Below are 20850 nucleotides of genomic sequence, written 5' to 3'. Positions count from 1 at the left end.
CTTAAGCATGAGATTTACAGCGAGGGAAGACAATACACCACTCTGAATAGCATTTGGGAGGCCATGGTTGCTCCTGCACAAAAAGTTGATCGTCAACAAATCAAAAAACTAACAGACTGGATGGAAGGCTCATGGCAGTTATTGAAAAGAAGGGTGGCTATATTGGTCACTGAATATTTTTGAAATGCTAGAAGTGTTTATTTGTTAATTCTGAGTTGTTTATTTGTTACACTGAAAATTAAAATAAACAAGTGAGATGGGAAACTTTAAGCTTTTCATTTAGTTGCATAATAATTCTGCACACTAAATGTTGCCTAATAATTCTGCACACTTATATATTCCCCTGAGAAGGCCAAAACTCCCCTTTCCTTTGTTAATCATTCTGGTTTTAGGTTTATTAACAATTTGGATTGACTGAGAGCACTGTATTTGTTCAACGATAAAATTAATCATCAGGAATACAACTTGCCTAATAATTGTGCACACAGTGTATGTCTTACTGCATCCTTTGCTGTCTAAACAATTAGGATCAAATAAGAGATTACACAGCCTGATGATCATTTTTTATCCCCCACTGGCCAAAAGGCTCAAAGGGGGATTATGTTGTGGCGATGTCCGTCCATCCGTCCTGGGAAGAGTGCTCAACTTCTGAAATCAACTCCTCTCAGAATTTTTGGAGGAATTTCATGAAACTTGGCAGGATTCTTTATTATATGCCGCTAATACACATATTGTAATCTCATTAAATTCGGTCACATTTTACCAGAGTTACAGCCCTTGCTTTAACAAAATTATAATTTGATAATTTCATGAGTGTGTTTTTCCTTCTGAAATCAACTCCTCTCATAATTTGTGGAGGAATTTCACGAAACCTGGTAAAAGGCATTGTTGTATGTTGGTAGTACACGTATTGTTATTTTGTTCAATTTGGTTGCATTTTACCAGAGTTACAGCCCTTGATTATCAACCTTGTTCTTTCACAATTTCATGAAGGTGCGCTTGCCTTCTGACATCAACTCCTGTCACAAATTTTGGACAAATTTCTCGAAGCTTGGCAAAACGCCTTGTTATATGACGGTAATGCGCATATTGCGATTTAATTTCGTTTGTGAAAATGTTCCCAGAGTTTTGACCCTTGATTAAATAACTTGTACTTTGACAATTTCATGAGGGTGTACATTCTTCTGAAATCAACTCCCCTCACAATTTGTGGACGAATTTCACCAAACTTGGCAAAAAGCTTTGTTATATGATAGTTATACGCATATTGAAATTTCGTTTAATTTGGGCAAATTTTACCCGAGTTATGCCCTTGATTGTTAACAAACTTGTACTTTGGCAATTTTATCAAGGTGTGCTTGCTTTCTGAAATCAACTTCCCTCATAAATTTTATCCCCCGCCGGCCGAAAGGCCCGAAGGGGGATTATATCGTGGTGATGTTCATCCGTCCCAGGAAGGGTGCTCACCTTCTGAAATCAACTCCTCTCAGTTTTTGGAGGAATTTCACGAAACTTGGCAGGATTCTTTGTTATATTGTATGTTGGTAAGACGCATATTGCAATTTTGTTCAGTTGCATTTTACCAGAGTTGTGGCATAGTTGCCAGTGGGGGATGTTGTGCTCTCAGAGCACTCTTGTTGTTAAATTGATTTGAATCGTCAAATTTGTGTCGTGATTTATCGCACAATATATTGTTACACACCTAATTAAACACCTACCGATGTTGATTTTTTCACACACTAACCGATTTATACTGGGTACATTGACTCTGGAGACACTGGGTGTGAGGCAGAAATGCGCTCCAGATGCGTCATGAGTTATCCCAGGGCACCACGCAAACATACATTCACACACTTATGCCATCTCGATCCAAAATTCACCTCGGCCTGCTCAACATTTTATACATAGCACAGAATATGGTCGCATGTTAATTTCTCATTATTCCTTACTATATCATACAGTGTACCTATTCCTTAATAATGTTTTATTAAGATGCTCTGAGGTGTGTGTGTGTGTGTACATTTTATACAGCATTATGTATGTAAAAAAGCATGAACTTTATTAATTAATCCAGGGAAGCTTTGGAGCAGGGAAGAAGACCATGAGATTGGTGGGGTGGTGGAATGAAAAGTCTAAATAATAGTGGAGGGAAGATTCTTTGTTTCTGGAGGTGAGAGGATGTTGCATTCTGGGGTTCGCGAGTTTCTGGATGCTGAGCTTTCTATATTTATTTGATTTTGATCAATAAGATAATCGGAGTAGATTTGTTTAGAAGTTAGTTATCACAGGTTTATAATAAGGAATATGAAACTACAGTGGTGCTTGAAAGTTTGTGAACCCTTTAGAATTTTCTATATTTCTGAATAAATATGACCTAAAACATCATCAGATTTTCACACAAGTTCTAAAAGTAGATAAAGAGAACCCAGTTAAACAAATGAGACGGAAAATATTAGACTTGCTCATTTATTTATTGAGGAAAATGATCCAATATTACATATCCATGAGTGGCAAAAGTATGTGAACCTCTAGGATTAGCAGTTAATTTGAAGGTGAAATTAGAGTCAGGTGTTTTCAATCAGTGGGATGACAATCAGGTGTGAGTGGGCACCCTGTTTTATTTAAAGAACAGGGATCTATCAAAGTCTGATCTTCACAACACATGTTTGTGGAAGTGTATCATGGCACGAACAAAGGAGATTTCTGAGGACCTCAGAAAAAGCGTTGTTGATGCTCATCAGGCTGGAAAAGGTTACAAAACCATCTCTAAAGAGTTTGGACTCTACCAATCCACAGTCAGACAGATTGTGTACAAATGAAGTAAATTCAAGACCATTGTTACCCTCCCCAGGAGTGGTCGACCAGCAAAGATCACTCCAAGAGCAAGGCGTGTAATAGTCAGCGAAGTCACAAAGGACCCCAGGGTAACTTCTAAGCAACTGAAGGCCTCTCTCACATTGGCTAATGTCAGTGTTCATGAGTCCACCATCAGGAGAACACTGAACAACAATGGTGTGCATGGCAGGGTTGCAAGGAGAGAAAGCCACTGCTTTCCAAAAAGAACATTGCTGCTCGTTTGCAGTTTGCTAAAGATCATGTGGACAAGCCAGAAGGCTATTGGAAAAATGTTTTGTGGACGGATGAGACCAAAATAAAACTTTTTGGTTTAAATGAGAAGCGTTATGTTTGGAGGAAGGAAAACACTGCATTCCAGCATAAAATCCTTATCCCATCTGTGAAACATGATGGTGGTAGTATCATGGTTTGGGCCTGTTTTGCTGCATCTGGGCCAGGACGGCTTGCCATCATTGATGGAACAATGAATTCTAAATTATACCAGCGAATTCTAAAGGAAAATGTCAGGACATCTGTCCATGAACTGAATCTCAAGAGAAGGTGGGTCATGCAGCAAGACAACGACCCTAAGCACACAAGTCATTCTACCAAAGAATGGTTAAAGAAGAATAAAGTGAATGTTTTGGAATGGCCAAGTCAAAGTCCTGACCTTAATCCAATCGAAATGTTGTGGAAGGACCTGAAGCGAGCAGTTCATGTGAGGAAAGCCACCAACATCCCAGAGTTGAAGCTGTTCTGTATGGAGGAATGGGCTAAAATTCCTCCAAGCCAGTGTGCAGGACTGATCAACAGTTATCGGAAACGTTTAGTTGCAGTTATTGCTGCAGAAGGGGGTCACACCAGATACTGAAAGCAAAGGTTCACGTACTTTTGCCACTCACAGATATGTAATATTGGATCATTTTCCTCAATAAATAAATGACCAAGTATAATATTTTTGTCTCATTTGTTTAACTGGGTTCTCTTTATCTACTTTTAGGACTTGTGTGAAACTCTGATGATGTTTTAGGTCATATTTATGCAGAAATATAGAAAATTCTAAAGGGTTCACAAACTTTCAAGCACCACTGTACTGGTTTGTGGAGCTTATTCCTGTAACCCAGCTTGGTGCCTTAAGAGAAGGGTGTGTGTGTGTGTGTGTGTGTGTGTGTTTGTCTGTCTTCTCAGGAGTTCCTCTGCTGGTTCTGTGAGAGTTTATTCCAGGTGCTGCAGCCAGGAGCCTCTTTCTCCAGTTGTTTGGTGACTCTGCAGCTGCTGGGACTGGTGGCTGATCATTTCTCCTTCAGCATGGGTACTGCTCGGGCTTCTCCACTGATAAACCACATGTCACTCGTCTTTATTTTCTTTCAGCACATAGACCAAATTCATTTCAGTAATTAAACCTGGATTTGCGATTTAAAGGAATAATGATAATCGAGGCTATTTTAAATAAAATACATTTCCTTTTACATTTTACACCATTCCATTTTAAGCACTGTGGGTCTGTCCTGCAGTTTGTTGAGTGAAGAGCTGTTCACATTACTCACAGTGCCTTTAGAGTTGTCACTGCACACCCCAGCACCTGTCTGCCTAAGTAGCATGACAGATTTAGACTAAATTCAACCCCAGTTACAAAAAACTTGAGACACTGGTGTAAAATATAAATACAAACAGAATGTGATGGTAACCCTGTAATTTCATTGAAAAAAGTACAAAGACAGCATATCAAAAGTTGAAACTGAGTTGTGTTTTTTTTTTTTTTTTTTTTTTTTTGAAAAATATACACTCATTTTGAATTTGATGTCAGCAACGTTTCAAAAATGTTGGGACAGGGGCATGTTTACCACTGTGTTGCATCACCTCTACTTTTGACAACATTGTAAATGTTTGGGAAATGAGGAGACCAACTGCTGTAGTTTTGAAAGACAAATTTTGTCCCATTTTTGCCTGATCTACAATTTCAGTTGCTCAACAGTTCGGGGTCTCCTTTGTCATATTTTTCGCTTCATAATGCGCCAAACGATTTCAATGGGAGACAGGGCTGGACTTCAGGCAGGCCAGTTTAGCACCCAGACTCTTACTATGGAACCATACAGTTTTAACATGTGCAGAATGCAGTTTGACATTGTATGACAGCATATTGCTTGGAAACGTGTGTGTGTGTGTGTGTGTGTGTGTGTGTGTGTGTGTGTGTGCAGATCATTCAGCATTAATGGCACCTTCCTAGATGTACAAGCTACCCATGTCATGTGCACTAATGCACCTTCATACCATCACAGATGCTGGCTTTTGAACTGTTACTACAGAGCCATGCAGTTTTAATATGTGTAGAAAGCAGTTTGGCATTGTCTTGCTGAAAGAAGGAAGGCCTTCCCTGAAAAAGATTTGGATGGCAGCATATTGCTCTAAAACGTGTTTATCATTCAGCATTAATGATGCCTTCCCAGATGTACAAGCTACCCATGTCATGTGCACTAATGCCTCCTCATACCATAGTCCCAGTCTTGAGAGAAGAGTCTTCCTATGTATTACACTTTTTTTTTTTTTTTTTTTTTTCTTCTACGTGTATGGGTTCCTGCATCAGCATGCTCAGGGGTGTGCATAAATATACGCACATCCTCGTGAACAAAGTACGTGAACGTGCACATAGTGCACAGAAGTTTGCAAATTGATACTCCTGTCTAATATGTTACACTCAAATCCAGAGTGAATAAGTAGAGCAGTTCAAGGTAAAGACTCGTGTAAATAAAAGCTGCCAGGCCACTTGTATACCTTTTTCTCTCTGTGTAACAGACCCAGAAAGCTTTGCTCTGGGATGCTGTGTGACTGTTCCACATGCACAGGCTGTCCTCTACTGTCTGTCCAGCAACTTCCTGGAGGTGAAACAGCTGGCTTGTGCACTGCTGCAAAAACTGCCTTCCAAAACAGTGGGCTTACAGGTTTGTTGAGAATCGACCATCTGGCTGGTGACTTTAGCTGAACGATATTAATGTCTCATATAGTAAGAGGTAATGTTACAGCATGACATCTTAATATTTCAACAGGTCACATTTTATTGTCCTAGGCTTTGCTCAGTGCAGTGTGTGTGTATGATTTTTTTTTTTTTAAATGTTTCTCCTGCACGTGCTGCTGCTCAGGAGCCGACGAGGCTGCAGTGTGTGCTCCAGGCTGCTGTGGACCTCAGCACCAGTACCAAGCCCTTCAACAGTGTCACAGCTGCCCACTTGCTCAATCTGCTGATGCACCAGGAAGCTCTCCAGCAGGCGTTGCTCCACTGTGCCCACGAGAAAAGTGTCCCTCTACAGCTACCAGACTTTACCCAGGCTCCTGAGGTCTCCATTTTGGAGAAGAACACACTTGCAGGTATACTAAAGTCTGTCTGGCTGTCCTTCATACAGCAACACTTAACTGTAGATGCAGGTGTTTTTGATGTGCTTCTTTTTATTCTGTTTCTTTTTTGCAAAAGGCAGATCATGCTATAATTTTGAGGATGAGGATTTTTGTAACGTTTACCGTTTTAGTGGTGCGCTTCTTGATGACGTGTCTGAAGGCTGAAGTTGCTCAGGCTGAGACTTCCCTGCTCATAGCTGCTGCTTCCTGTCCCTTATACGGCAGAGCTCACTGCATCACTGCAGCCCTGCAGCAGCTCAGCACTGGGTAGAGTAGCATGCTTATTTAGGCCAAATTAGCCACATGCTAATCATTCCCCTCTTACTGAACATTGTACAATTCTATAATACGCTTCTGTAATAGGCTACACGGTTTTTTTGTGTCAATCTCTTTAATTGAAATGGTGTGTGTGTAGATCTCTCCAGCTGCAGGCTGAATGGAGCCAGGTTGTGTCAGACCTCATTGCTCTGTGCTACAGGATGTCCGATGTGGTTTCACCTGTCATCCAGAGCTCCTCCCCTGAGGGTCTTATCCCGATGGACACTGACTCTGGTTCGCATTTCAAATGCACGCTAACCCTGAAACACATTAAATCTGTTTATATGACACATACTGCCTGGCCACAAAAAAAGTCGTAGTTTAGATTAAATAAACAAATACTTAAGAGCTTTTCATTGGATAATTACTGCCGTGATTACGTTTCAATAATACTTGTATTCACTAACTGATGCACTGAGTAGCTTCTAATAAAGGAGTTGAAATTATAAGTAGGTTTTTATTTCTGCCCTTTGTGTTTGCTTTGTTTTTTTTCCTTCTCAACAGAAACATCATCTGGCCTGCAGAAGATCCTCCAGGAAATCCAGCCTCGAGACACCAATGACTTCTTCACCAGTGCCCGGGAACTGGACACAACCTCTGAAGAGCAACTACGCACGCCTAGCAACGGTGAAAGCAGAACTAATCCTGATAATGCCAATGTTCCTGACATGGTTTACCTTCTTTGTGCTAAAACTCGGTGCATATGTCAAAGAGAGGAACAATAACAGCTGTCAGAAACACAACCAGATACTGATGTTGGTAGTTGCAGTACTTCTTTTGTCCTTTAGAGGTCAGTGTGTCATCACACTCAAGGCTGGGGGGGGGGAAAACTCAGGAATATTGTTTTGTGTGTTTTTATTCTGTAGGATCTGAACGTGAAGCTTATCGGGTCACTGCTCAGATGGTGCTGGTGTGTTGCTGGAGGAGTATGAAAGAAGTGTCTATGTTGCTGGGGGAGCTGTGTCAAAGCATGCCTCTCTATACACACTCGTACAAAGGCCTCATCACTGAAGAGCAGGTTAGTAAACAGAGTGAGCGCACACGCGCGTGCGCACACACCTGGTAATTATATGCAATTATATAAGAATAGCACTATTTCAAACAAAGACTCTTTCTAAGAACCTTATCTTTTGGAGCTTGTTGGACTTCTTAGTGGGGGCAGCTGGTATAAATAGGCTAACTGAACTAACCCCCCCATCTTCTACATCTCATCTCATTATCTGTAGCTGCTTTATCCTGTTCTACAGGGTCGCAGGCAAGCTGGAGCCTATCCCAGCTGACTACGGGCGAAAGGCGGGGTACACCCTGGACAAGTCGCCAGGTCATCACAGGGCTCCCCCCCCATCCCCCCATCTTCCAAAGATGATAAGATATATAAAATTTTTATTTTTTGCATCTGTGGTGATAAGGTCATGTGTTGTCTGATAAGCAGCCAGATATATTCTTGGGTAAAGAAGACGACCTCATCCACATGACATGATCCACATCTGATTAGTTGCTGTTAATAGGCTGCAGATTATTTTTGAAAATTTTTTTTTTTTTTTGGAATAAAGCACAAGTGCACTACTTGTGCATGTGAAATACAGCCATGGGTGTAATGAATGTGAGCAAGTAGATAACTTGCTCTATAAAAGTGGATATAGATAGACACAGCACACATTGTCCAATCGAAATATAAATTGCATAAAAAGACAGATGACAGAATTGTGAGGTTTTTTTTTTGGTTAAGGTTTGAAAGGGTTCCAGCTTTTTACGTTTTTACCATGTTTGGTATTTGGAAGAAACACTACATGAACCCAGTAGGGCATTATGAAAACCTTTAAAGGAAGATACAGCTGCAGTCTTGATTTCTCATTTTCCAAAGTGTGTGTGTGTGTGTGTGTGTAAAATATTTTGCCTTACATCATTTTTTTCGTCATCGATGAGACAATGTGACATAACGCATTATTCAGCCTTAATAGTTTCATTATTAGATACAGTCAAGTCTATAAATATTTGGACATTGACAAAGTTACTTATTTTAGCTGTGTACCACAGTATATTGGAGTTAAAATTACACTGCCTGGCCAAAAAAAAAAAATCAGCACACACTAATATTTCATTGGCCCGACTTCAGCATTGTTTGGATAATCTTATGTTACTTCACAAAGCTTATTTCTGACCAGAGTTCTTCGCCAAGATCTTGTATTGAGGACAGGAGAGTCAAAACACTCCGTAAAGTCTTCTCCAGCACATCCCAAAGACTTTCAATAGGGTTGAGGTCAGGACTCCGTGGTGGCCAATTCACGTGTGAAAATGATTCCTCATGCTTCCTGAATCACTCTTTCACAATTTGAGCTCAAGGAGTCCTGGCTTTGTCGATCTGGAATATGGCCGTGTCATCATGGAAGAAAAAAGTCCATTGATTGGATAACCCGGTCATTCAGTACATTTTCAGGTCGTCAGCTGACTTCATTTTATTTCCACATAACGTTGCTGAGCCTCGAGCTGACCAACTGAAGCAACCCCAGATCATAACACTGCCTCCAGAAGCTTATACAGTGGCCACGATGAAAGATGGGTGCATCGCTTCATGTGTTTCCCTTCTTGCCCTGACACGCCCATCACTCAGGAATAGGGTAAATCTGGACTTATCAGACCACATGACCCTTTTCTATTGCTCCAGAGTCCAATCTTTATGCTCCCGAGCAAAATGAAGCCTTTTCTTCCGGTTAGCCTCATTAACAAGTGGTGTTCTTATGGCCACACAGCTGTTTAGTCCCGAACTTGTAAGTTTTCCTTGCATTGTGCTTAGAGAAATGCTCTTACAGTGGTGCGTGAAAGTTTGTGAACCCTTTCGAATTCTCAATATTTCTGCATAAATATGACCTAAAACATCAGATTTTCGCACAACTCCTAAAAGTAGGTAAAGAGAACCCAGTTAAACAAATGAGACAAAAATATTATACTTGGTCATTTATTTATTGAGGAAAATGATCCAATATTACATATTGGTTAGTGGCAAAAGTATATGAACCTTTTCCTTTCAGTATCTGGTGTGACTGCCTTGTGCAGCTCTAACTGTAACTTAACATTTCTGTTAAAGGAGAACTGAAGTCATTTTTAAACTTGCTTTATTTCTTAATTAACGTGTTATTCAATTCCGTTTTCGGTTTTAGTGACCTTGTATCGTGACTTGTATTGGCAACTAATTGCAATTAAATATTATACTCATCGGCCTATTCGGGCTTTAGCCATGTTGAATTTAGTTTGTTTGGTTCACGGCAGGCGTCGCTTATCTGCGCGATCTTCACGAGACTTGTGCGAGACTTCGAAACGTGAAGTGTCAGCCAGGTGTCAGTGCCGCCATTTTGAAAACTGTTTTCCAAACGAAATATTGCACAAAAACGAGTTTAAATGATGATTACTGCCTACTTTTTTTCAAACTTTCCTGATTGCTATCAAAACAAACAAAACTTCCGGCTTGATTACATCAGCGTTCAAAAGAGGGCTTGCACGTCTTTTGACAACGTTGGCAAATGTTGGTCACTGAGTTCTGCTGTACGTTTTATTTCCGTCCGAACGATGTCTCGCACAGGTCTCAGCGAATCTTGTTTACGGCCATTGCTTTGACATATGGACTGATATATTACAGAGCATATTTCAAACGCTCATAACTTGCTATAGCAGTGACAGAATAGCGATCAAAAATGCATTCCTATGTATTTAATAAAATGCGAAATAGAATTTTGATGATAAAAAAATTTGCCTTCAGTTCTCCTTTAACTGTTGATCAGTCCTGCACGCCAGCTTGGAGGAATTTTAGCCTGTTCCTCTGTACGGAACAGCTTCAACTCTGGGATGTTGGTGGTTTCCTCACATGAACTGCTCACACAACCTCTCTATTGGATTAAAGACAGAAGTTAATGTCCTGACATTTTCCTTTAGAATTCACTGGAGTAATTCGGAATTTATTGTTCTATCAATGATGGCAATCCGTCCTGGCCCAGATGCAGCAAAACTGGTCCAAACCATGGTGCAATCACCTCCATGTTTCACGGATGGGATAAGGTTCTTATGCTGGAATGCAGTACCTTCCTTTCTTCAACCATAACCCTTCCCATTTAAACCAAAGTTCTATTTTGGTCTCATCTGTCTACAAAATTTTTCCAATAGCCTTCTGGCTTGTCCATGTGATCTTTAGCAAACTGTATTTGGGTAGGAATGTTCTTTTGGAGAGCAGTGGCTTTCTCCTTCCAACCCTGCCATGCACACCATTTGTTGTTCAATATTCTCCTGATGGTGGACTCATGAACATTAACATTAGCCAATGTGAGAGAGGCCTTCAGTTGCTTAAAAGTTACCCTGGGGTCCTTTGTGACCTCGCCGACTATTACACGCCTTGCTCTTGGAGTGATTCTTTGTTGGTTGACTGCTCCTGTGGAGGTTAACAGTGATCTTCAATTTCTTTCATTTGTCTGACTGTGGTTTGGTGGAGTCCAAACTCTTTAGAGATTGTTTTGTCCTTTTCCAACCTGATGAGCATCAACAACACTTTTTCTGAGATCCTCAGAAATCTCCTTCTCCTTTTAAAAAAAAAAAACATTTATTTTTGTGCCATGATAGACTTCCACAAATGTGTTGTGAAGCTCAGACTTTGATAGATCCCTGTTCTTTAAAGAAAACAGGGTGCCCACTCACACCTGATTGTCATCCCATTGACTGAAAACACCTGACTCTAATTTCACCTTCAAATTAACTGCTAATTTGAGGTTTACATACTTTTGCCACTCACTGTGTAATACTGGATCATTTTCCTCAATAAATAAATGACCAGGTATAATATTTTGTCTCCTTTGTTTAACTGGGTTCTCTTTATCTACTTTTAGGACTTGTGTGAATACCTATTTTTGGTAATATTTATGCAAAAATAGAAAATTTGAAAGGGTTCACAAACTGTTAAGCACCACTGTACTGTCACTATTAAACACAGTCGTGAGTTTTGTGGTGGTTTTTTTTTTTTTTAATTGATTGGGCTTCACCAAGTGTTGAAGTGATCCTCAATCAAGATTTTTTTTTTCCTGACCACATTTCTTCTGCAAAGTTGACGTTTCAGCAATATCTTTCCATGTTTTAATAATGCGTTGGACAGTTTTTAACCCAATTCTAGTCATTTCAGCAATCTCCTTCATGGGTTTTTTTTTTTTTGGCTTGATGCAGGCCAGTATTTTGACCCTTCTGAAACACAGGAACATCTTTTTCACAACCACAGGATACATCTTCCAACATTCTTGTTTAAGAAATGAGAAGCTACTCACTGCATCAGTTAAAAGAATTGTTGCAAATTGAAAACATTAATCACTGCAGCAATTATCCAGTCAAAGGCTCTTAAATATTTGCTTATTTAAATACAGTTGCTGCTGATTTTTGGCCAGGCAGTGTATTTAACTTGAGGGTATTTACACCCAAATCAGGTGTAGGAATTACAGCACTTTATTAGCAATGACAGGCCATTTTTTTAAAAGTAGTTGTCATAGGATTGTGTAATGCATCAAATTAGTGTGTGAAGATCTGAATTGAAAACTTTAGTTTTGTAAATATGTCTAAAAAATAAAAGTTATGAACATTTTGAAAATCCAGTGTTTTTTTTTTTTTAATTTTATAAAATTTCCATTTCTGTCCGTTGCCCTGGTCACAAATCAGCAATCATTTTTCATTTGTTTAATTTTCCATTCATGAGAAAAAACCTCCATCAGAAATGAACAGACCAAAAAGCCACAAATAAAGATTTAGAATTTTGAGTATCGGTAAGAATTACAGATATAGGCTTCTTGTAGATCACAATTATGCACCTAGTTGGCTTAAAAGTGAAAATTAAATTGGCACATCCTTTGTGTTTAAACATAAAAGCCAGAATTTAGCAGGTATGTTCACTTTTAAATTGTAGACACCAAGCATGACTAATGACAGTGGTGCTCGAATGCGCCGCGTATCAGACGGTCAACCTTTTGTCAGTTCTCTTCAAAAGAGTATTACTGATGTTTCTACACCACCTCATTTTTTCTCTATGAAAAAATATATTCGGAAAATCATTGATTTTTAAGAAGGATACAAAATTTTCCTCGGTTTCCTTTTGTGGGCATTAGACAGGAAAGCATTCAGCTGATTTTAGTGGAAAATCAAGTCAACATGAGAGATTCAACCACTAGGTGGGAATCATGAGTTTCAAGCTGATTGAACCAACAGTGACCAAACTGGAAACAACACCACCACACACGCACCGGTGACGAATATCACTAAAAAACCCAAGATGGCGGCACCCGTGAATTTGGTGTACTGTATTACACAATGTTAAAAAAATGCTTAACAATATGTTCTGTGTTGTTTATTCTTGAATCGACACTAGTTTTATGTAGATTAAACACTTTTAAATGTCTTTAAAGGCTAAACGAAAACCTGCTGTTCTTCCTTGCAAACGTATGGGAGGTTCATCAGTGCAGCGGTGTGCTGTCAAGCCTAACTTTCTTTGTGTCTCCTCCCCCCTCCCTTTTTCTTTTTTTTAAAGGGGACCAAAAACAATCATAAATTTAACTGTCAGAATCAGAAACACTTTAATTGCCAGGTATGTGGACACACACGTAATTTGACTCCGGTTCACTTAGCTCTCATAGTACAAAACAGATTAAAAAAAAAAAAAAAGCGTAGACACAAAATCAAACAAACAAGCAAACAACAACAACAAAAATAGGTGCATAGTGCAAAGTAATCCAGGTAAGTCAAGTATGGAATAGTTAAATATAAAGTATACAGTGTGCACAGAATGACGGTACAAGTGTTCAGATATTTTACAAGTGATATTACTGATATATGAATCTGGATTTTAGCTGTTCATCACAGAAAGGATTTCCCTTTTAGTGCAATATGGTGCATAGTGCAAAGATGAATAGTAAATTTAAATAAGTATAAATATAAGTAACAGTGAGCACAGAATGACAGTATGAGTGTGCAGGTATTTTGCAAGTGATATTACTGATGTGTGAATCTGTATTTTAGCTGTTCATCACAGAGACAGCCTGAGGGAAGAAACTGTTCTTGTGTCTGGTTGTTTTTGCATACAGAGATCTACATCGCCTCCCTGAGGGGAGACAATTAAACAGATTGTGACCAGGGTGTGATGGGTCCGCAGAGATGTTACCTGCCCGTTTCCTGACTCTGGACAAGTATAAGTCTTGAATGGAGGGCAGGTTGACACCAGTAATTTTCTCTGCAGACCTTATTGTCCGTTGCAGTCTGTTCTTCTCCTGTTTGGTGATCATTTGTAATACTTGGTTGCAAATCCTTTGTAGTCAAGGACTGCTTAAATCTTGGAGACCATGGGTGTCACCATAAACTGGGTTTCTTCCCTGGTAATCATCTGCTAGGTCTTTACTGCAGCTGCGTTCAGTTCCTGCTTATTCTTGGGGCATTTTTCTTTCACTTCAGCAAGTGAAATGCGTGCTCAGTTGGATTCAGGTCAGGTGATTTGACTTGGCCATTCCGGAGTATTCCGTTTCCTTGTCTTAAAACATCTTGGGATGCTTTCAAAGTATACTTTGGGTGATTGTCCATTTGCAATGTGAAGCACCACCCAGTGAGTTTTGAAGAATTTGGCTGAATCTGAGTATATAATTTAGCTCAGTACACTTGAACATTTCATTCTGCTGCATTTGTCAGCAGTCACATCAATAAATACAAGAGAAACCGTTCAATTGGCAGCCATATACGCCCACACCACAAGATGAGGTGGTCTGCTTCGGGTCATGGACATTTCCTTCCCTACTTTATAGCTCTCTTCCTGTCAGTCCAGTACAAGCTGATCTGTCTCTCTTCTGTCCATAGGATGCTATTCCAGAACTCCACAGGCTTTTTCAGATATGTTTGGTAAACTCAAATCTTTTTGTTTTTGAGGCTTGTCAGTGGCTTACATCTTGTGGTAGACCCTCTGTGTTTACTCTGGTGAAGACTTCTCTTGATTTTTGACTTGGACACTGATATGTCTATCCCTTGAAGGGTGTCCTTGATCTGGTTAACTGTTGTCTGCACAAGGGAAAGATTTCTTGTCATCTAACTTTGTTGTTTTCCATGGTCTTCTGGGCCTTTTGATGTTCCTGAGCTCACAAATGCATGGTTTCTTTTTTTTTTTTCTCTTCAATGGACCATATAGTTGATTTGGCCACACCTAATGTCTTTTTGTCTTATGGTTTTGTTTTGAATTTTTAGCTTAATGGTTACTTGCTTTACTGGCAATGACGGACTTCATATGGAGAGTTAACAGCAACAGATTCCAAATGCAAATGGTACACTTCAGATCAATTCTAGACTTTTTTTTTCTTTTTTTAAATCTGTTTACTTGTAAAATAATAAGGGAATAACACACATCTGTCCATGGAACAGCTGAGCAGCCAACTGTCCAATTACTTTAGGTCCCTTAGAAATGGTGGGACCCACATAAACAGTGCTGTTCAGCCAAATTAGATGCAAGGACCCTCAAATTAAAGCCGAAGGTCCACAGTTTAAGGTCCTGCTCATTTGTTTAATTTAAGATCCAATATACAGTGGTGCTTGAAAGTTTGTGAACCCTTTAGAATTTTCTATATTTCTGCATAAATGTGACCTAAAACAACATCAGATTTTCATACAAGTTCTGAAAGTGGATAAAGAGAACCCAGTTAAACAAATATGAGAAAAATATTATATTTGGTCATTTACTTATTGAGGAAAATGATCCAATATTACATATCTGTCAGTGGCAAAAGTATGTGAACCTTGCTTTCAGTATCTGGTGTGACCCCCTTGTGCAGCAATAACTGCAACTAAACGTTTGCGGTAACTGTTGATCAGTCCTGCGCACCGGCTTGGAGGAATTTTAGCCCGTTCCTCCATACAGAACAGCTTCAACTCTGGGATATTGGTGGGTTTCCTCACATGAACTGCTCGCTTCAGGTCCTTCCACAACATTTCGATTGGATTAAGGTCAGGACTTTGACTTGGCCGTTCCAAAACATTAACTTTATTCTTCTTTAACCATTCTTTGGTAGAACGACTTGTGTGCTGAGGGTCGTTGTCTTGCTGCATGACCCACCTTCTCTTGAGATTCAGTTCATGGAAAGATGTCCTGACATTTTCCTTTAGAATTCGGTGGTATAATTCAGAATTCATTGTTCCATCAATGATGGCAAGCCATCCTGGCCCAGATGCAGCAAAACAGGCCCAAACCATGATACTACCACCACCATGTTTCACAGATGGGATAAGATTCTTATGCTGGAATGCAGTGTTTTCCTTTCTCCAAACATAACACTTTTCTCATTGAAACCAAAAAGTTCTATTTTGGTCTCATCCATCCACAAAACATTTTTCCAATAGCCTTCTGGCTTGTCCACGTGATCTTTAGCAAACTGCATACGAGCAGCAATGTTCTTTTTGGAGAGCAGTGGCTTTCTCCTTGCAACCCTGCCATGCACACCATTGTTGTTCAGTGTTCTCCTGATGGTGGACTCTTGAACATTGGCTAATGTTAATGTGAGAGAGGCCTTCAGTTGCTTAGAAGTTACCCTGGGGTCCTTTGTGACCTCGCCGACTATTACACGCCTTGCTCTTGGAGTGATCTTTGTTGGTCCACCACTCCTGGGGAGGGTAACAATGGTTTTGAATTTCCTCCATTTGTACACAATCTGTCTGACTGTGGATTGGTGGAGTCCAAACTCTTTAGAGATGGTTTTGTAACCTTTTCCAGCCAGCTGAGCATCAACAACGCTTTTTCTGAGGTCCTCAGAAATCTCCTTTGTTCATGCCATGATGCACTTCCACAAACATGTGTTGTGAAGATCAGACTTTGATAGATCCCTGTTCTTTAAATAAAACAGGGTGCCCACTCACACCTGATTGTCATCCCATTGATTGAAAACACCTGACTCTAATTTCACCTTCAAATTAACTGCTAATCCTAGAGGTTCACATACTTTTGCCACTCACAGATATGTAATATTGGATCATTTTCCTCAATAAATAAATGACCAAGTATAATATTTTTGTCTCATTTGTTTAACTGGGTTCTCTTTATCTACTTTTAGGACTTGTGTGAAAATGATGTTTTAGGTCATGTTTATGCAGAAATATAGAAAATTCTAAAGGGTTCACAAACTTTTAAGCACCACTGTGCTGTGATAGACAGCTAAAATAACAGTCTTGTCAATGTCCAAATATTCGTGGACTTGACTGTATATTAGATTTTAGCCTTCCGATTTCTTTTTTTTTTTTTGTAATGATTAGGTATGCAATGAAAACACTTCTAAGAAGGGAAAAACAGTCTTCCATGTCTCACTCTCTTTCTCAGAGATGCTTGATAAATACAGGCCAGGGGCTGAATCATGTAGCAGCCACTGGTGGGTGAAGTGTTTTCCGTCTGTGGCGGTGTGAAGCCTTGAGACCCCATGCTGTGCCCGCCTTCAATTAACATCCGCCCTTGTTAGCGCAGGACTTTCATTTGAGCCTGCCCTGCTGTTTAATGACTGCCTGCATTTTTTCCAAATGGTCTCCCCCCTCTGGCAAAAGCCAGCCACTTCATACACAAACCATATTCGTACACTCTTTGACTCGAGACAGTGGCAGCAAGTAGTGATTCATCCTCATTGCCACTGCCAGAAACCCGTTCCACAGCCATAGTGTGCGCGCGCACGCGCACACACACACACACACACACACACACACACACACACACACACACACACACACACACGTGGTGTGTGCTGTGTGGAGATTTGCTGTACTGTAAGCTTGGCCAGCGGGGAATTGGGTCACAAAGCAGGGTGTTTTATTTACACGATGCTTTAAATTTATTACTAAGGGAAGCAAAGGGTGAGGTGATGTTCATGCTCTTTTCTAATCTCCCTTGTCGTTTGGAAATATTGACCCCAGCTTTATTGTGAACTGTTTTATGCCACCTCATGAGTTTCTGGATGCTAGTGAAGCACCTTCTTGGCAAGATTGAACGGGACCAGGCACAATCCCTCTTAACATATGACTTGGGTTTAACTGTCTTAGCAGTCGGCCTGTAAGGTTTTCCACCGCCTACTCAAAAAAAGAGCAAATTATTGAATTGATCTCTGTACCGCTGAAATTCTAGAGGAAGGATTGTCTGGCATTTCCTTGTCCAAGTTTCCGAGCTCGAAGGTCTGCTTCGGTTTAATTTAATACGACGCTACAGAACGATGACTGCTGGAGTTTACTGCTGCCGTCTGTATTCAGATCGCTGTCCAATTTGGACAACTCAAAGAGACCCGTCAACTTGATTACTCAGACGAATGTCATCCTTTATTCTTCTGCTTGAGTTTCCATATGTGTTCTTTCTAATCTACAGGACAGACCTGTAAAAGAAGCCACTGGGACTGCTGATATTTATGACTGGTATTACAACAAACCTACTTCCACATATCGTCGTCTGCTGTGTTCTCGTGCATATTTTTTGTCAATCTGAATTTCTGATTGCAGATTTCAAATGAATAGTTTCTAAACTCAATCAGGGTGTGTAAATCACTTGCCCTGGCACTCAGGACAAGCAGATGTTGTGTCTGGGCTATTACTTTTTTTTCCCCTTCTTCTTAGTTGCCCAGTGGGCAAGTAGGTTCAACAATGAGAAAAACTAGGGGGAAGAAAAACAACCAACAACAAAACCTACTCTTGGTTGACATTCCATTTGGTGCGTAGGTTTGTTTTGACATGTAATGCACTTTGCTGCAGTGTGATGGTACTACAATGATACCATGCGCTACACAATTCAAGTCCCACATCCTGCTGCACTCGACACATCAGTCGGCACATGATCTCGCATGTTGCATATAATCCAGAGCAAATTTATAAATGCACGTTCAAGAAGTGGCATTTATTTTCAATGGGCCTCGTTTATCAAGCAGGATATAAACGGAGTTATTCGGCAATCGTTTTTATGAGTGTTCACACAAAACATTTGGAATTCATGAAAATCTTGTAAATTCGGAAAAACGTTCATATTCTATTCATGCTTCCGAGTGTGTGCAAATTAGACTTCAGAAAACTAATGTAAAAAATATAAGCCTCGACTTGATTGACTTCAAATCGTATAATTTGCATGAATTCCTGCAATTTTATAGCCGAGCTCCATACTTAAGAGAATATGGTAATTCATCAACCTGATTTTTTTTGATGGCTTGACCGTATGACGCGTGGACGAATGACGAACGTGTACCACCACAGGGAATCCAACCATAAGTGCAAGGAAACGTATCTCAAACACTTGACCACCGGGTGATGAGATTTGTATCTTTTATTTACATCAGATAGATGGGTTTTTATCCAGCGCTTATTTTTAATTCGCTTTTTAAAAAGTAACGTGGGATTATTTACGAACACGTTTTATGGACAATATTCACGACAGGTTCATATAAAACTAGTTAAAACAGTTTTATTAGTCGACTAGCTTGTTGGACAGTTGATAGTTTTGCTGCGATTGCACTCTAATCGGGAACAGGTGCATGCTAATGCGTCCTAATGGCGTGTGCACGCGCGCTTTGCCGTTTGCAGCTGCACACAAAGCGCGTGGACGTGAAAAATGTAACCAGACAACTGTTTGACAGATCAGGTTTCATATTTGATCGTAACTCTATAGTCATGATGTAAAGTGAAAGCGCTGGTTCACTGCTGTCCACCAGGCACCCAGCAGAATCTCACCATAATAAATGTCGTGGTGTTGTTTCTGGTGCATGGAATGTGGTGTCAAAGAAAGGAATGAATATGTATTGGTAACTGTGATGCGCATCCCATTATTGGTATGACTGTCGCAAGACAATGCAGCAAATTATTGATGTGAAATACATGACGCTACACGATTCAATAGATCACATGATATAATATGATTCAATTCAGGTTGATTTTGTGCCCTTGCAAGTATTTTGCTTATACATATGTCAGGAGCTCTGCTTTTAGGCAGTCCATATTGTGTTTAAATTGTCTATTTTTAATGCATCTAGCAGATGCCTTTATCCAGAGTGATTTATAGAAGCACTTTGGAGTCTGTACCAAAAGCCCCTTTTACATGGATATTCCGCAATATTGCCGTAAGAAGACCACTTGTTATGCTGCCTTTGGTTATTTACACCGAACCAAATAAAGCCGTGCCAGCATTGGAATGGTCGGTTATTTATTTCTTTATTTTTTAAACACCGCCTGTCCGTGTTCAGGAAACACAGTCGTGATGTGTAACACAATGGAGCATCAACGTCTAGGGTAACGTATAGGATACAAATACCCTGAGCATACTGGTGTTGCTTTTAGAACAAGAACAGTAGGTGAACTGAGTGAGGTGCTTTCGTGAGCCGTGCACATTTGTCCCACTCTTCAAACGCAAACAAAGATGCTGAGCATCGCGTTTGTGTGATCAGTAATTGAAGAGAAGTGGGAAGGGATTCGAGACAGAAAGGCATCATAGGTGGAAATGTTTGATTTTGTGCTGGTCTCAGAAAGGAGGATATCAACATCAGAAACGTAATACCCCTGTCCCACAGTACCAGCTGTCCCTTTTACACACGTCAATCCTGGCTCTGTTATTCCCAACCATTCTGACTCGGCGGTGGAACAAAATGATCCCCCATTCCGCAGTCGGACCATTTACACAGAAAAGCAAGGCAGAAAAAAGGTCCTAGGTGTCCTGCCTAGAACAGGCTGTGTAAAAGGGGCTAGAAAAACATCCTCATGCTAGTTCACTAGGTCAGGGACTAAAAAGATCGAGGGAAAATTTTGTGAAAACCAGTCATTATCTTCTGCTAGCCGAAAGGGGGATTCTTGGCGATGTCCATCCATTCATCCCGGGAAGGGTACTCACTTTCTGAAATCAACTCCCCTCACAGTTTTTGGAGGAATTTCACGAAACTTGGCAGGATTGTTTGTGAAATGTTGGTGATACACATATTATAATTTCGTTCAATTTAGTCGCATTTCACCAGAGTTATGGCCTAGTTGCCGGCGGGGGATATTGTGCTCTCAGAGCATTCTTTTATGTTATTTGCATTAGTTAAGTATTTAAGAAGTATTTAAGAGTATAAGAATTTATTCAATGATGAGAAATTTCTCCGTATAAAATGGTCTGTCTGCGCCAGTGTTGTAGTCAAGTCACTAAACCTAGAGTCCGAGTCCAGTCTCAAGTCCCCAGTGTTCAAGTCCAAGTCATTAAAGAAAATTTCGAGTCGAGTCCACTACTGATCCGATCCGAGTGGAGTCCAAGAACAAGACTCCGACCGCACCATTTGACGGTGGCTG

At 40.2% G+C, this 20850-nt stretch overlaps 1 protein-coding gene across 4 annotated transcripts in view; it reads left to right on the top strand.

Annotated features, from left to right (window-relative positions):
* The window catches only part of thada (THADA armadillo repeat containing), a 272868-nt gene that overhangs the window by 104631 nt on the left and 147387 nt on the right, over positions 1 to 20850 (top strand). For all 4 annotated transcript variants that reach the window (XM_060925591.1, XM_060925590.1, XM_060925592.1 and 1 more), the window contains 7 exons: positions 4024 to 4147; positions 5629 to 5774; positions 5973 to 6198; positions 6357 to 6492; positions 6641 to 6777; positions 7048 to 7170; positions 7410 to 7561. In XM_060925591.1, the coding sequence (XP_060781574.1) occupies positions 4024 to 4147; positions 5629 to 5774; positions 5973 to 6198; positions 6357 to 6492; positions 6641 to 6777; positions 7048 to 7170; positions 7410 to 7561 (1044 nt within the window). The remainder of the gene's footprint in view (positions 1 to 4023; positions 4148 to 5628; positions 5775 to 5972; positions 6199 to 6356; positions 6493 to 6640; positions 6778 to 7047; positions 7171 to 7409; positions 7562 to 20850) is intronic.

This window comes from Neoarius graeffei, chromosome 7 (genome assembly GCF_027579695.1).
Source record: "Neoarius graeffei isolate fNeoGra1 chromosome 7, fNeoGra1.pri, whole genome shotgun sequence".
Classification (NCBI taxonomy): domain Eukaryota; kingdom Metazoa; phylum Chordata; class Actinopteri; order Siluriformes; family Ariidae; genus Neoarius; species Neoarius graeffei.
The sequence above is the reverse complement of the archived record's forward strand: the minus strand, read 5'-3'. Positions and strand labels throughout refer to the sequence as shown.